We start from the raw sequence: 17,643 nt of genomic DNA, 5'->3' as shown, positions 1-17,643 counted from the left end.
GAACCGAACAGACTAATATTTAGGATAAGTTATGGACTTTTATTGACGTGGTTGAGAAATAATTAATAATTTATTTTAGATGCTTGTTATAATTCGACAACTGCTGACGTATAGAATCCGCTCACAAACCTGGATGAAATTTTATAATACAGGAGTATCCCGTGTTGATAAATAATGTTAAATTCATGAAGTTGAAATTTTTGACCGAATAGTAAAAAGATGAATTAAGGATATATCGGAAATGAGATATTTTGGGTGCTGTGGCTGGAAATTTCTGAAAGGGATCGAATACCTAATAGAAAAATAAGATCAGAACTGTGAGTACTAAGTGTAAATAAAGGAAAGGATTTCTTTTTTTTTAAGTTGTACTAAACTAAACGTATGTTGTATCTAATATAATGGGAGAGTACTATCGAATTATGAATGATCTAAAATGCACTGGAATTCATCAGTTTCTCATTCGAAAATTGACATTCAGAAGAAGATTGGCTTAAATTCACTTTTTAAAATTTGCATCCTGAAAATAATGATAATTACAATAATCATCATTAAAAAAAGATAAGAAGCTTGTTTTATAATTTTTATTATTGTTGATAATAATTAATACTCTAAGGATTATGTTCGGATAGTGTCTAAAGATCTGCGGTTTAACACCACCGCTTATGGACTGTGATAATATAACCGATAAAAATTATTTTTGCTTATTTAGGAATTATACGGGAGAAAAGTTTATTGTTAAATGTGGAATGAAGTTAAACGTCTTGAGGGAACTATTGTTTACAAAAGTAACAACAAAATAATAACATTTGTTAGTGCTGTTAAATTTTTATATCTAATAAATTCTAGCAACAGAAATCACTTTTTACAAGCTCGCATTTAAAATGTTGATACTTATCATACTTTTAATTGAGGAGCAGTAAAAATTGATTTTGCTATCATGAAAAATTAATTTTTACAAAGTTACTTTGCAACTATAAAACGTAATATTTTCATGTTTCATCACTTCGTAGGCGAACGAGGACTCTAACCAAAATTGTTTTTTTCTGTTTTATAAAATGATGAAAATCGAATAGCCAGACTAATACAGAAATTCAAGAGAAACTGAAACATGGATGACTAAAGTGGTCCAATGTGATCTCAAAAGTATAAAAAAAGAAAAAAAATTCGTAAAATGAAAAACAAGCAATATTTTTAAATTTTCATTACAGGAAGTATATAATATATATATATAAAATTTTGTTGAATTATTTAAAGAACAAAAGAGTTATCATACAAGAACTCGTAATGTCATTTAACGATTTATTTTGTCTTTTTTTCAGAAATAATTATCTTCCCGTACAGTAGATCTACGGAAAGATTCTGAAGCTTTTTAATTTAAATAATATGAAATAAATGAGAATAAAATAATTGGAGGAAAGTGAAGAATTAATGAGCTTAAAATATTTAATCAGCAAAGCTGAACTGGACATATGAGTAGGGTCTTCATTGTTGAACTCTCTAATCCCTTTCTCACTCCTGAATAATTTAACATAAAGACTTTATCTTTCACGGAAATAATTAAAACTCTGAACACGCTGATTAAGCCTATGTAACTTAGTATTATCTACTTGTATTCTGATTATATTATTTTAGCTTCGGTTTTCTACGAATTCATGATATAAAATTATTCACATCCTGGTATGTGTAATTTGTGCACATAGTATGTATTTATGTGTTACGTGAACGAGTATGTTTATACGCGCCTATAAATAATTATTTTGTAATAATTCATAATAAAAATGCAAAAATAAATAAAAAATATATTTTTTAAAAATAAATAACCTATTTTTCTTGCTTTTATCATTGATTTGAATACTACACAATGGAAAACCGATGTACTTTGATAGTTGGGTTTCAATTAACCACACGTCTCAGGGATGGCCGGCCTGAGTCTGTACAAGATTACACTTCGTAAAGATGTCATACATAACATCCTCATCTCATTGGGCTGTGGTGAGGTTTCTTTTTTGAATTTATTTTCCAACTCTTCTGGCTTCTCTGACATTTTTTTTAACTGCTGCACTAATTTAAAATCTTCGATAATAGTTATTTAATTTAAAAAGAAAATGGTGATTTATTTATTTTTCTTAAGAATTAGGAAGTACGTAATGAATTACTGTATCAATGGACTACACTTAGCTTAATTCGTTTAGGTAATGTATTTTATACCAAAATGTTAAATCATTTTTCAGGGGTTGCAGAAATTTATATATATATATATATATATATATCAGATTTAACTAATTTTCAAACTTTTATGATAACTTTTTAAATTTAGAAAATAAGGTTTTTTAACGTCATTCACTGGATACTTCTAGAAACTTTATTACGACATAAAGTTAGCTATGTCTCCACATTTTTTCTGGAAATTGAAAAACGGTAAGTAGAAACATAAATAAAACAATATTAACCATAATAAAATAAAGTACGATAAAATCAAAAGTTTTAATCTCTCTTTATTAAGTTATCAAAGTTCATCAAATTGTCTTTAGTGTTTCTCTGTTACCAGATTTTTATTTTATTTATGGTAACATGAGAAATACAAACAAAAACGCTTGACTATTGACGTATAAAAACAAATCGAATTTATTTTTCTCTTGAAGATGATGTAATATCAAAAACATTTCAAGTATTTATTTTTTTTTATGTACAGAGTGTATCACGAAGTTCTCCCGGGACTTTCAACATTCATTCTACTCGTGAAAATAATTGAAAAAATTCTATAAATATATGTCCTAAAATACTTCGTTTGGGAGTTACGGCTAGTGAAAGATTTCGTTCGGATTTCAGCTAACCTTGTGAAATGAAGTCGTACTGAAATTTTTAGGACGTTAATTAAGGAGCATAATTAGTGGCTTCTAATGATCTTTAAACTAAAAAATCGAATATAGTAGGTCCCAGAACCGTATCTGTAGTAAAGTTTGGGAAATCTGGGATGAAAACTAATAAATTGGGGTAAAAAACTCTATGTTTTATGTTTGACAAACAATAACTTTATTAAATAGGTAATAATCACATAAAAATTATAAAAATAAAACTTGTAGAGAATTTAATTCTGTACAAAACTATGTAAGAAAAGTTGAATAAAAAAAGAAAAGTTACAAAAATTCGAATTTTATTTAGAAACAGTACACTACAACAAAGTGCATTATAGGTACCAGTTTATAATAAATGTCCAAAAATGAGCCCGCCATTTTCAACGCATTTCTTGGCCCGCTATTGTACTGATTTTGTTGCTCTTTTTAGTTCTTTAACCTGCAATTAAGTTATTCAGCCGCAACCACAATACGGACAATTAATTCCTCACGAGAACGTATTTTTGTATTGTTTTCAATATTTTTCACCCATCCCCCGACACAAAAGTCTAAACTGTTAGATCAGATGATATTGATAGCCATGAATGTGGACCTCTACGACCGATCCATTTCTCAGGGAAATGATGATTTAGGTGAGTGGAAATAGTATAAGAGGTGAGGAGGCGCGCCATCGTGCTAGAAGTATAGTTTGCGTCTTAGCGATAGAGGATCATCATCTTAAGTAGCTGCGGCAATTCTTCTTGAAGAAGAAAAGTTGTCGATTTGTATTCCAGCAATTGCAGAACTCCAAGCGAAGCGGACCGTCTCTTGAGTGTAGATGTTGAACTGATTGTTTATGATAAAGATAAAACTTGTTTTGTTTTAGTGTCTTCCAAACCATGGAATGAGAAACTTTGATCATTTTAAAAAGACGTTGTGTACTGTGCGTGGACTGCGCTGAACTTAATGGATAATAATTTCATTAATAACAGCGTTGTGTTGTATATATCGTTTGTATCAGCTGTTGCATTAACGACCAAAAAATAATTAATGTAAATTAACTAAATAATAAGAAAGGAATTTTCTACGACAAATATTGGTGTCTATCTTTCGGTTTTACTTTCCATTGATGAAGTTGAATTAGGAAAACCTAGTTAGTTGAAAATTAAAAATAATTACAATTTTTTCTCGGATATCCAACCCAACATTTTTGTTTTGAAAAAAATATTGTTAGTATTACTGAAATAGCATCAACGAGAAATTTTGATCTTTTTTTGAATATTTTTGTGAATATAACGATGTAAAATATTCAATTTTTATCTTTAAAATAAAAGTATCTCTAAAAAAGTATGATATTTAACGAATTGACTGCCACACTGAAAAATTCATTTCCAAGGCTGCTATACTTATTTTGCTGAAAATATCCACCAGGCTGCCATTTTTTTTTTTTCAATTTCAGTAAAGATTTTGTTACCGTACTACTAATTTTTGATACCAGTTTCAATTTGCAACTTAACATTTTGAAAAATTCAGAAATAAAGTTGAAACATAAATTTGTGTTACAGCAACCGCGGAAAACGAGACACCAATTGATGTCTCAGAATGTTTAACACAATTTAATTGAATTGAATATTTTTTACTTACTAACAACTGATTATATTTATTTTTAAATCTACAATTCCAAAATTGTTTGAATACTACTTTTATTAACTGCTTTTTTTAACATAGATTACTTTAATATTTTAAAGAGTACTTGATATTAAAATCTAACTAAATTTTGTTAGTAAATAACTAAAATTAATTCACATTTTATTACGATAAACAATTCAATTAAGTTTATTATTTTTTTTTTTACCTGGAGATTGTCAAAAAAACATTCTTTAATTTCAAATTTAAAGACAAATTTCGGTGCTAAATATAACACAAAAATACACAGAATTTTATATTTAAAATAATATGTAATTTGATACAAATACATTAAAAATAAACAATATTAGTGCATCTTAAATGTGGCATTACACTGAAACATTGTTTGATATCTCACTGCAGTCAACCTGTTAATATTTCTGTAAATGTATAGTGCATTGGAGTAACTTGCAGTAATAGCTAAATAAGGAATACAATTAAAATAGCCTCAACATAGGTATTTTTGTGATTAAACACTAACATAGTATTAATATCAACAAAACTAATTTAGTAACAGATTAAATTTTACAATATTTATAAAAGATATAAATTTTTGAAAATATTTTTTCCATTGTTACGTTTATAATGTATGTGAAAAGTAGTGAAGTTTCGATTTTGTTTATTTTTCAAAGTGCTACTCAAATATCAACTGAATGCCCAAGAGGAAAGATCCCTGTACACTCACATAGTCCTCGTTGTTACCATGGAGACATGACCCCTTACACAGAAAGATCGTATGAAACTATGTGTGATTTAGGAAGTAAAAAGCTAACCTTTCTTTTAAGTGTAAATTTCTCCTTTTTTTATAAAAAAAAAAAAAAAAAAAAAAAAAAAAGAATAAAAAGAGCAGATATTATGTGGATATTGAATAATAATTATTTGTTATAAATATAATTACAAAAATATATCTTATTTCAGTATAGTTAATTTCAAAATATTTTTATTGAGTCTAGTAAAAATTATGAGATAAACCTAGTTATTTTTAATTTTTGTAAAGAAATGATTTCTCATTCATTCATTTTTAGTTGTTTTCTTTCATAGAGGGAAAAATTCTTTATGAACAAGAAACCATATAACGTCGTTTTTCTTCATTTTCACTTGATTATAAACTGAATGTGTGATTTTATGTTTACTAATTTCGATTTTTACTATCATTATTTTACTGTTTCCTTTTTACTAATTTGCTAGAAATATTTAATGTTTTATAGTTAACATTACTATAAAAAATTTGAATATGGTAATTCTATGAAGAAAAATTCTTTATGCCGTCAAACTTTTAATGGAGTTAAAATACAACTAACTATTTTTTTATTTAATCAATCATGAAAATATTTCTTCAGTTTATAAATATATTCTAATCATAATTTTTATTAAACAAAATTATAAACTTGAAGAATATATAGGCTAAACTAAAACCTTGCTTACTCCTAATAAGATGCAAGTCACCTGCATTAATGGGAATACTTCAACTCGCACTGTCATTTTGTAAAATGTTAGTAAACATTGAATTTTTTTATAATAAGGAATTATATTTCAAAAGATATTAGCTCAACATTTTTTTAGTTATCATTCTGCATTCTGCTGTTAACTTAATAGCTTACTCTTGCATATTGGTCTAATTTGTCTATCCGACGTTCACTATAAAGGGATCTAAAAAAAAATCTATTTTCATACAGGACTAACTTGTATATTAGAAAGGGCCATTTAGCACAATTAGCCTACTCCAGGTTTAAAAACCAATCTTATTAGTGTAAATGTGTTAGAATAACAAGTCTCTTATAATTTCCACAAATAATAATTTATAAAAAAAAAAAATCATTTTTTATAATTAATTCTTTTTTAATTATTTCTCTTTCTTTTATATTGCCGTAATAAAAATCAAATTCTAAAACTGTAAGAAATATCATTGTTAGTTTCACTGAGAACATTCTTACTCACTATATACACAGTGCCTGTGGTGATAAATTTAAGGAGCCATTAAAGGACAGAATTTCGTTTGAATTTCAGTGGGCTTATAATGGCTAAATTTAATAATATTCGTACTGTTTCAAGTAATACTCATTTTGTATCGTTTTGCCGGCATGGATCGCTTGGTATTTAGGAAGAGGCTATTCCATTTTCGGTATGACATGTGAATTATATCAGAATACCTACATTCTTTTGGTTTCAGAACTAGAATAGTTACTAAATTTTAGTGCATTATTTTTTTTGTTCAGTATTTATCATGCAACTATAGATGTTTAAAAATAGTTGTAATGATGGATGAATTTAAAGGTTGTGACTACGAAAGGTAAATAATTTATTTAATTAATAGGTATATATAATATTTATATTCCAACCTTTCATTTCTCATCGTTTATTTATAAATATTTTAAGGAATGTGTTTTATGCTTTTTTATGAGAAGTTAGAATACTATCTAAAATGCTTTGGTAATGCAATTTATTAACGTTCAGTGACTTGTTTTAGATAATACTTGTTCTAGATTTATACTTGTCTATTTAAGTATAAAGGTTTTACCAGATTTCACGTTAAAAATATAAAGCCGTAATTTTAAGGTATTGTAAAACTAATTAAAAAAAAAATTACCTTAATTTCTTATTTCTTATTATTTTTAGTAGGAGAGAGCTGTTTTTAAAATTATGATTTCATTTTAAGTAATCTGGAAGTATTTTTTGAATAACAAATTTTTTTAATATATAAGCTTAACTGGTATTTTCAAAATCTAGATTGCGGATTGTAATAAAAATGAACAAATATATTTCAATTTATCTTAGGAAACTCCAGTAATACTTTGTACTTATTTCCAACCCGATATTTATATATAGTAAATAAATAAATATATATATATAATAAAATGATAAATCAGAATCGGTTTTTGAGGTTGGCTACGTCTATTCTATGAATATGGACTCTATTATGTATTATTTATTTTGTTTTTTGTTTTTTTTTTATAAACAATCTGTAAATTAAAGTTCTTTTTTTCTTTTTTAGATGCATGGAAATGACAAATCAAAAATACTATTGGCAGAAACCTTCTAATAAAGGTTAATTATGTTTTTATATTTTATACTCGTATACTTAACAACATCATATATACTACAGAATATTCATTAATATTATAATCCAAACTCAACCCCCTCTCAATTCATTTTATATAATTAAATTTCATCAATATCGTGATTTTTAACAAAATTTACATTCAGTAGCTTTATTTCAACCTTCATATAGAAAATTATAACTGTGGATTTTACATCAATATTAATATAATTCATTAAATATAAATATTATTAATATCTTAATAAAAAATAAAAATATTAATATATTTTATATAATTAACAATTTATTGTAAGAAAAATATTTTAACAGATTTAATTTAAAAATATATTAAGTTCAAAAACTAATATAGAAATGCTTGTATAAATATTATACATACATAGAATGCAAAATAATATAACGTACAATTTTTTAAGCGTATATTTAAATTACCTGTGTAACTATTATAAATAATTAAAACTAATTTGTGTTTTAATTATTAACTAAAATATTTATTAAAATACTAATATATAAAATCTAAGAGAAATAATTTATATTAAAAAACAAAAAAGTAAAAAGTTTCTACTTACTGTAAAGTCTTATTGTTCCATCAGTTTCTCCTCTTGGATTTTTAGCTACGCATTTATACGTGCCAAAATCGGATTCCTCTATTCGACTAATTATTAAAAGCATATGTGTTTTATAGGACGGTGATCCGACCTCAGTATTGGCACGATATTTTGAACTGTCATGAATCATATGACCATCATCTCTCGTCCAATAATTTAATGATGTCGGATGTGCTTCTGTGAAACATTCTAATGTCACATTGAATCCGAGTGGCGCTCCTACTAACTGATGTGGAATCCATAGCATTGGCGGAACTGTAACACATTAACATTAAAAAAATATGTTTAGTAAGTCCCCAAATAGTTAATAATTGTTTCTGAAATATTTCATTAGATTTTATGAAAATAATATTCATTAATAAAATCAATGGAAATTTTGTTTGTGTATTTATAACTTTTTGCTGCTGGAATAGAAATAGTTTTATCCTATTTAAAAGCATTTCTATCAGAACAAAATTACTAGATATGTAAAAAAATATCTATAAGTTGTATCTGTAGATGTATATACCAGTAAAATCAAACAATGTTTTACAATATGTTAAAATTTTTTGTGTGTGTGTGTCTAAGAAAGTTAAAATTTTTTTTGTGTGTGTGATAAGAAATGCTGTTTCGCTACCAACTCTAAAATGCTCAACCAGCGTTTTAAAGTACCTTCAAAATGTTACTGTCTAGATAGATACAACTGTTTATATCTCTTAGTAGCTTTTTAACTTGTGAAAAGAGCACAAATCTAATATTGCAATTCCTATCCTCATTACGTTTCCTTTTTTTTAAATGATTTCTGTTATTCTTCAGACATTATGTCACTATTAAGTTATTATTTTTTCTTTTCCTAATTATTAAACTGTGAAATTTATTGCTGTTTTAAGATTTATTTTTTCTGAACTTTTATCTTACTTAGTATGATTTTAAGAAAATAGAAATAGTTTTAAGCTATCGCTTTCAGGTAATTACATAATTACAAGATACCTCCAGTAATATTAATTAGGTATATATGAGTTTTATATGATAATATATTTAATTTTAATAATATAGTTTTCAAAAGTAATTTTATCAATAACTGGAATACGTAATAAAAAAAGAACAGGGAAATACAATGGTTTTTATTTAGTTTTAATATATAGTTTTAAAATTGCAGTCGGTGAAGTAAAAAAAAGTAAACTAGATGATGGAAAAAAACGAAGCTGAAATATCGATCCATCGTCTGTGAGGTTATCATAGAATAGAGCAAGAGCGAGCGATAAATGAATACTTCAATATCTTCCCACAAAAATTCTTTCGTTTATATTTTATTTACCTTTACTGGTATTCTACATCAACATTAAAAAATACACATACATACACGCACATAAAAATATATAATATATATAAAACCTGTTGGGTCATCTAAGATTTTGCAAGAATAACATGAAATCTATTAGAACGTTTTGGAAAATATGTAGTCACAAATTCAGAAAGAATTATTTCGCATCAAAAAATTGTAATAACAAATAGCCTTAAATTTTAAAAAAAGAATCTTTTTTACTTTTTTCTGTACCTTACTTTAATAAGAATTTATTTTTTATTTTTATGAAAACGAAATGCTTTCATATAACATTACATTGTTTAGTATTTGCAAATATCTTTTGTTTTTAAAATTATACAGAATATATTAACAGAAATTATTATTTTTTAAATGTAGTAATTCAATAATTAATTAATTTAAAAAAAAATGATCCTATCAATTCTTTAAATTTTAACTTTTTGAAGCTGGTAACAAATTAAAATCAAACAATTTATCTTTTTTCTATTTCTGAAACATACAAAGATGAACACTTTTTAATTATCCTTAAGTTAAGATCTAAGTAACTCAACAATGAGATAGGTTTGGAATTTTGTCATGGTTATCGAAAAAGGGAAATTTAGTCTTACAATTTTTCTTATGTAGGAGGTTTGCAGGCAATTTATGCTTTTCAAATATACTCTTAAATAAAAAACCATTTTAAATGTAAATTCTCTCCATATTTTTAAGTTCTATATATCTTAAAATACGTACTACACACATTTTAATATATTACTTCTATTTTTTCTTTTCTATTTTTTTATGTCACCACATAAGTACGACGATGGTTGTGCGTGGAATATGGGAGTGGAATTTTGGAGAGTATAAAAAGTGCCATGCCTGACCACGACTCAAACCCGGGACCTCCAGATGAAAGGCTACATGCTACTACTCCGCTACGGTGATCTGATAATATTGTTTGGTTTTAACATGTATTTTTATAGTTTTTACTTCAAATAACCAAGCTGCTTTTGTACAATGCTTCTTTTTGTACAATTTACAATAATTGTATTTACCTTAAAACATCATTTAAAGTTGTACCAAAGGAAAAATTTTTTTTTTTATAAACACTAGATTTTTAATCAATCTGCTTTACCAGTGTCCATGTTTAGCTTTCATAATGTGATTCAGTGAATGCAAATTTATATAAGCGTTCTTACATAAAATAATGTTTTACGATTTCTAAATCGACTTAAAATTTATGGATGTCTATATGACAAAAGTGTAGATATAAAAACACAGATTTAAGGGAATATGCATGATAGTAATGTTATTAATTAAAAACTTTTATAAGATAGAATTTATGAGATGGAATCAAAGTTTTCTTTCAAAGGCCGTAATTTAAAATTTTAAATTGAGTTTTTTTTAGAAATAAATATAGAAGTAAGTAAAAATAATTACATTTTAATAAGTCACTTTAGATAGATAATTAATTGTCAGCAGTTTTTTTTGTAAGCTGTTTTTTACTTCCTTGTACGAAGTATTGAGATCGAGAAAATTTTGGTTTTCAGATTTCAACGGATATATCCATTTTGACCACCCCTGAATCCATTTTGACTAGTTTCGGCATGACGTCTGTACGAACGTACGTATGTGTCTCGTATAATTAAAAAACGGATTAGCCGTAGGATGTTGAAATTTTGTATTTCGGACTGCTATTGGCCAAAAATTCAAGCGTATGTGTTGACTAATGGATAGGGGTACTCAGATGTCTCTCTCTAACAAGGTCCTTCCATATAAGACCTTCTATGGACGTATGAGATTCAGCAACAGAGGACAATTAGTGATCCAAAGGTCACAAAAAGATTTTGAAAAAGTGACCCAACTTCGTTAGGAATTCTGAAATAAACGAATAGCTGGGGATTCCGTATTTTCGGAATGAGATTGAACGTTTCTGTTTGCAATACATGATTATACTAAATAGACACGTTAATCCCCTTGCTTTGAACCTTCTATATAAAGATGGTGAAATTAGACGATTGAAAAGGGTTCATCTTCTAGACCTTAATGATGGTCGTTGAAGGTAGTCTTTTTTCATGTTTCTTCTGTACCATTTTCACCTTATGTATTTACCTATTTCTATCGCCATTTTTTACTTTCATTGTTGCTACCTATTTACTATTAATATTTTAATATTGTTACTGTTTGACGTATTCTTGCTTTGCATTTACCTATATTCGGTTATTTTTTCAGCCTTTTATTTACGTCTATGTTTAATTTTTCAATTGTTTGTTTATCTACCTGCATTCATATGTGCATGAGGATTTTTTTATTTTATAAGAAAAACATCGTGTGCGAGCTGATTGTGTTAGACACATGTGGTTCATACATTGTCCAACGGACAAGTTCTAGAACCCAGCGATGATAGTGCTTATGACAATGAGTGCTTCTGGATCTTAATTTTTACCATAAATGTGTTTATTAACACGAATGATTCTGTTATTATAATCTTTTAGTATTTGTTTTTGAGTGGGGCGGTCATCGTTGCATTGCCCTCTATCATGTGATATTTTAGCATAACCATAGATATTTACATACCATAGGTAAATAATATGATAAGAGAATCCGGTTGTAAATTTTTATTTTATAGAAAAAAAATTGTTTTTATATTGTGCTAAAGGATGTGAACTAAGTAATTAAGTTACATACTAATATTAATAACTGCATAACAACAATTCAATTTTTCCCCTTTTTATTAAAGTAAACCAATATTTAATTAATCTTTTTTAAAAATATAAATAGGTTACTTATGATTAATAATTCAACTTTGTTATCCTTTTCCATTCGGAAAAATTACCAATGTGGAAAATTAAATAACGGAGTATAATATACATAGTAAAATGCTACTGTCTCCACATTAAGTGCACGTTCACACACATGATGTTTACTTAATATTTAGTTCACTGTATTATTTGACGTGTTCAGCGGAATGAATCCAGTGTGTAAATAATGTCTTATTCGCATCTCTCTATGTGTTAGAGCGCCCTTTACCATGTTAATTGTAGGTTTCCGTTATAACATACATTTACCTTAGGTATTCCACCAACAAATTAAACAATACAAATTATTCTACCGTTTTCTAATATGTATAAAATGTATTTATTTATCTATAAAACATTAAATTATAAAGAGAATATTTTCCATAAATATTATAATAATCAAACAAAATTTGTTGGTGGGAAATTAATTTGATTGGATTACAATTATTTTAATTTGTTATTATTAAAATATTAAACAAAAACAATCTCAATATATCATACGCAAGAATTAATAATGTTTTATATGATTTTTAATTATTGAACATTTGACGATATTATCATGCAATTTTTTTACATTTATTACTTCCATGTACGAAGTAAAGGATGTATTGTGATCGCAAAAAATTTCGGTTTTCAGATTTCAACGGAAATATCTATTTTGACCATCCCTGAATCCATTTTGACTAGTTTCGGCGTGACGTCTGTACGTATTTATGTCTCACATAACTCAAAAACTATTAGGTGTAGGATGTTGAAAGTTTGTATTTAGGACTGTTGTAAATCTAGTTGTGCACCTCCCCTTTTGATTGCAATCGACGGGACCAAAAGTGTCCAAAAAGCCCAAAATCCCAAAAAAACTTGGAATTTGTTGACTTTTTGTTGACTGCAGTAATAAAATTTCACTGAGAGATTTTCAACAATATACCATAAGTGGTACTTATTTTCATTGGTTCCAGAGTTATAGCCAATTGAAGTTTTAATTAATGAAATATTTGAACCTTACATGGAGAAGGCACATCGGTTCGAATCCGACTTCATCTCCTTTTTTCTTTTTTTTTAATTTAAATATATTGAATTAATTATTGTAAAAATATTTTTACAATAAATAATAATAATTGAATAATAACAAAAAAAAAATTTAATATTAGCAGTTATTAATGAAATAAAATTATATGAATTTTTCATTTAAAAAAAAAGATGTGTATATGTAATTTAATAAGGTATATGGAAGTCATGTGGTGTCCACCTCAGAATTTTTTTAGCGTTTCTTTTAACTTCAAATGAAATTTGTTTTCATTCTGTATATTTATTTTCTTATATTTTTTTCTATATTTTAAAGTACTGATATATCAAAACCATTGAAAGAGGATCAAGTTAAAAAAATATTTCTTTGAAATGTAAAGAAATTCTGTCTCATATTGTAAGTGTGGCACTGTGCCACTATGTAAATCGATTTTCTAAACGGTATCTTTAGAAAAGAGATATTCTCTTTAGGACAATTACAATAGGACAATTACTTCTCCATCGTCATGGAGAAGTAAATATTTTTTTTTTAAATTTGGTTACAGATTAAATAATTACGATATTATTATTTTTGTCGTCTTTATTATTATTTCGTTCGGAGTTTCATTCATATAAAATAATATAAAGATTATATTTTCAATAACATTTATTTTAAGGTGAAAATTAAAATATCGAAATCAACACAACCGTATTCTTAACTATTTTTTTTTCTTTTTTTTTTATTTACGAGAAAAACAGTTTTTTTATAGAAGTATATGATTTGTGTTAATTAATTTCTAGAATATGAAAATAGATTAAAATTATGTATTTTGACTTCTTTGTCTATGATAATTACCTAATTATACCTTTATCATTTATATAATTTTAACTAATTTACTAAAGAGCCAATTTTAAACAAGAAGATGATTACGGATAAAATACATTATTTATTAGTGTATACAATTTGTAATCAATATGTTTTTAGTAATTTTTCCAAAGATATTTTTAAATAGGGTTTTATTTCTAGTTATTTTATTTTATATTGAATTTAATTAAATTCTTGCAAAAAAAATGGAAAATAAATTAATTTTGAAAAACACAAACAATAATAATTTCAAGTAACACATATCATAACCGTTTGAAAAATAGTTATTATGTCTTGGAGATAATGCATTTATATTAAGAAAATAAAATTGTTTTTCAGTTAATTTCTCCGTCTAATATCGGATGATATTCTTCGAATTTTTTAATCACTTGTTCTAAGTAATTTTGTTTTTTTCTAATTTTAGTTTTGTATTTTTAGAGCAACTAAACACGAATGTAACTCAGGTATATTTATTAAAATATTATAAAATTTTAAATTATCAGAAATAATAAAAACTAGTCCATGCCATTAAAAAATTCACTATAGAATATAATACGAGTACAGATTGGTACTATGTTATTACTAAAATTTTAAATTGGATTATGCGTTTCAAATCAGATTTTTATCCACAATTAGGAAATTTTTCAGGCATTGTTAACAATGATTTTTTAAATTTTTTACAGTTATTTCCATAATTTTATTTATTTGAAATTAAGCGATATGTTACATTCATTACCGTCATTTTGTTGTGATGTTTCAGCATTACATTGTGTACATTCAGATATACATGAAGGAGTGTTTGATACAGCAGCATTGTAAATAACCAACGTTTGTGATAGTAATGTTGAAAATAAAATAAACTGACTGAGGATATTGTGAAACGGAGATGATACACCCCAGGAATGTGGAGTCTTCTTATTGATTTTACGTCTGAAGACAAACAAGTAGTAAATCTTTATCAGTCGCTTATATACTGAGTTTGCCGTTCCAAAAACAGCTATTGTTAGAGATAAGAGAAATGTAAAGTTCCTTCTTATTTATTCAAATTTGTATTTTTTTTTTAATTTATTGTATTTTAAGTTAAAGTTCTCGACAAAAGAAACACAAACATTTACCAATAAATTATCAAACGTTTAATGCACCGTAATCATTTAGCATTTAAATTAACTTTTCGTAATTTATCTTATGGTAACATATGGCATTTTTTACTAATATAACTTTAGTATAAAGTTATTTATACTTTTTTCTGAAAATACAAGAGAATATAGTTAAAATCTATCATATAACTAACATTTAAACTTTGTCGTAATTGTTAATATATGGAGATAAAAGTCCGAAAAACTAAAGGAAAAGTTATCTATTTATAAATTATTTAATATTTAACTTTTTTGTAAATTTATTTTCAGTTATTCCTTGTTTTATATAAAAGTTGTATTACGTAATAAACAATTTATTACTATAAATTAAAAATAATATACAACTATATTTTTTCGGAGTTTTTATTCCTAGATTTATAATAATTATGAAAACGAGTAATTAAAAATTTTATTATTTTTACTGACTTTTCGAAGAAAAGTGCCGTATTACTTTTGATCGGATAGGAGTGAAAATGAATTTACTTTACGATTTGAGGTATGAGGAGTACAAATATAACATTGAAACATAAAATTTTTGACTGGAATATCAAAAACTACTTGGTCAATTTTATTGAAATTTCGATATGCTGTACTTGTGCATGTGAAAATTTTATGAAGAATGATTGAGTCGTTCTTGAGTTACACTGAATTTAAGGTCGACATCTGACAAAAAACCTCAATTTTTGATTATATTGACTGCATAGTGGTGTATTTTTCATACGTGCTTGCAGTGAGTCACACTGAATAAATTGAAACTTGATGCTTGTGTGTAGGGTCTACACGTTAATCGAACATATGTAGTGCGTCGTACTCTGAAAATCAGTGCACGTCTGACTGCGAAACAGTAACGGCGTCGTTAACGAAAAGCAGGTTCCAGTTCAAATTTCTTTCAATGGCTGATTAATTTTATATTCTCCTTGAAATCGATTTTCATTATTTTATTCCACTGCTTTGTTTTTTAAACGCGGATTAAATTAAAATTCTCTGCACATGATTGAAAAATCAATTATTCAGTCTTGAAGTACACTATTTTTCTAAGTTCCAAGAAGAAACCATGTAGTGTCTTTTTTAAAACAATTATGACTTTATCCTTCCATCTGTCTCCATATCAACGGTTTAATCTCCCGCTAGTCTTGAATTTATTGTCTTTTTTAACATTCTATTTCACATATAGAAATGCACTAAAAATATCTTATAAAACTTTTGTTTATATCTGTTTTATTTTAATTTTGTTTAAACAATTTTATGATAGTTTTTTTTTTTAAATGATTCATCTTTTTCTGCCAAATCAACCACAGCCTACTGAATTTTCTTAACCAAAAACATTTGCTAATGAGCTACATTATTGTGTGAAAACTAAAGGAATATAAGTCTATCTTTAAATTAATATAACTTATATTTATCGATTTATACACAAAGAAAAACTCTTTTATTGTGTTAAAAAAGACACCATATATGAACAAAGACCAATATAATGACAAATTTGTTTTTTTAATTTTAGTGGAATCCACCATCGAACAATCACATAGAGTTTTTAACGACATCAGTAGATGTCAAGAAGAAAGAAAATTCTGCTCAGCGGCCGTCTTAGATATCTAACAGGCCTTTAACAAGATACGTTGCCTGGTCTACTGTATAAATTAAAATTAAAATTTCTTCAACTCTCGACCTCGACCTTGTCTTACGAGATTACCTTGAGGGACGTTTCTCCCAAATCATATATACTGATGAGTTATTGAGATTCTTTAACATCAGGCTGAGTGACCTCAGGGCTCAGTGCTGGTCTTGTGCAGTATTCAATAACCACTGCGGATCTCCCAACCCTGGAAAATTGCACCGTCGTCTCATTCGCCGATGACACAGCTATGCTTTGCCGTTGACGAAGACCTTGGAGTAGCCTCGAAGACTACAATCGGCGTTAGACCTTATCAGCACATGGTTAAAAAAATGGAGAATAAAAGTTAATCAGAATAAATCGAAGCACATTACATTCACCATAAGAAGAGGACTGTCCCAATATGAACTTAGACGTTGTTTTGATCCCGCAATCAGGAAGTGTGAGTTACCTTGATTGTACCTATATCGGCGTTTGAACTGGAAATATCAAGTGAAAGGAAAATAAAAACCACTGATTGCGAATTGTAGGAAACTCCATTTGCTACTGAGGAGAAACTCATACCACTACCTTGTCTAATAAAATTCTGATGTACAAAATTGTTCTACGACCAATCTGGTGTAGAGTTGTTCACTTTATGGTGTAGAGTTGTGGGGAACAAGTAAAAGTGACATTGACGTCATATAACCTTTCCAAATCAACATAGAACGAGGACAATTATGTGGGCTCCTTAGTTCAGACGGAACGATGAGATTCACGAAT

At 26.9% G+C, this 17,643-nt stretch overlaps 1 protein-coding gene across 2 annotated transcripts in view; it reads right to left on the bottom strand.

The window, feature by feature from the left end:
• Positions 1–17,643, bottom strand: part of LOC142320904 (lachesin-like) — a 573,872-nt gene that overhangs the window by 122,412 nt on the left and 433,817 nt on the right. For both annotated transcript variants that reach the window (XM_075358883.1, XM_075358884.1), the window contains exon 6: positions 8,145–8,438. In XM_075358883.1, coding sequence (XP_075214998.1) covers positions 8,145–8,438 — 294 coding nt within the window. The remainder of the gene's footprint in view (positions 1–8,144; positions 8,439–17,643) is intronic.

This window comes from Lycorma delicatula, chromosome 3, assembly GCF_047948215.1.
Source record: "Lycorma delicatula isolate Av1 chromosome 3, ASM4794821v1, whole genome shotgun sequence".
Lineage (NCBI taxonomy): Eukaryota > Metazoa > Arthropoda > Insecta > Hemiptera > Fulgoridae > Lycorma > Lycorma delicatula.
This window is presented reverse-complemented; position numbering and strand designations above follow the sequence as displayed.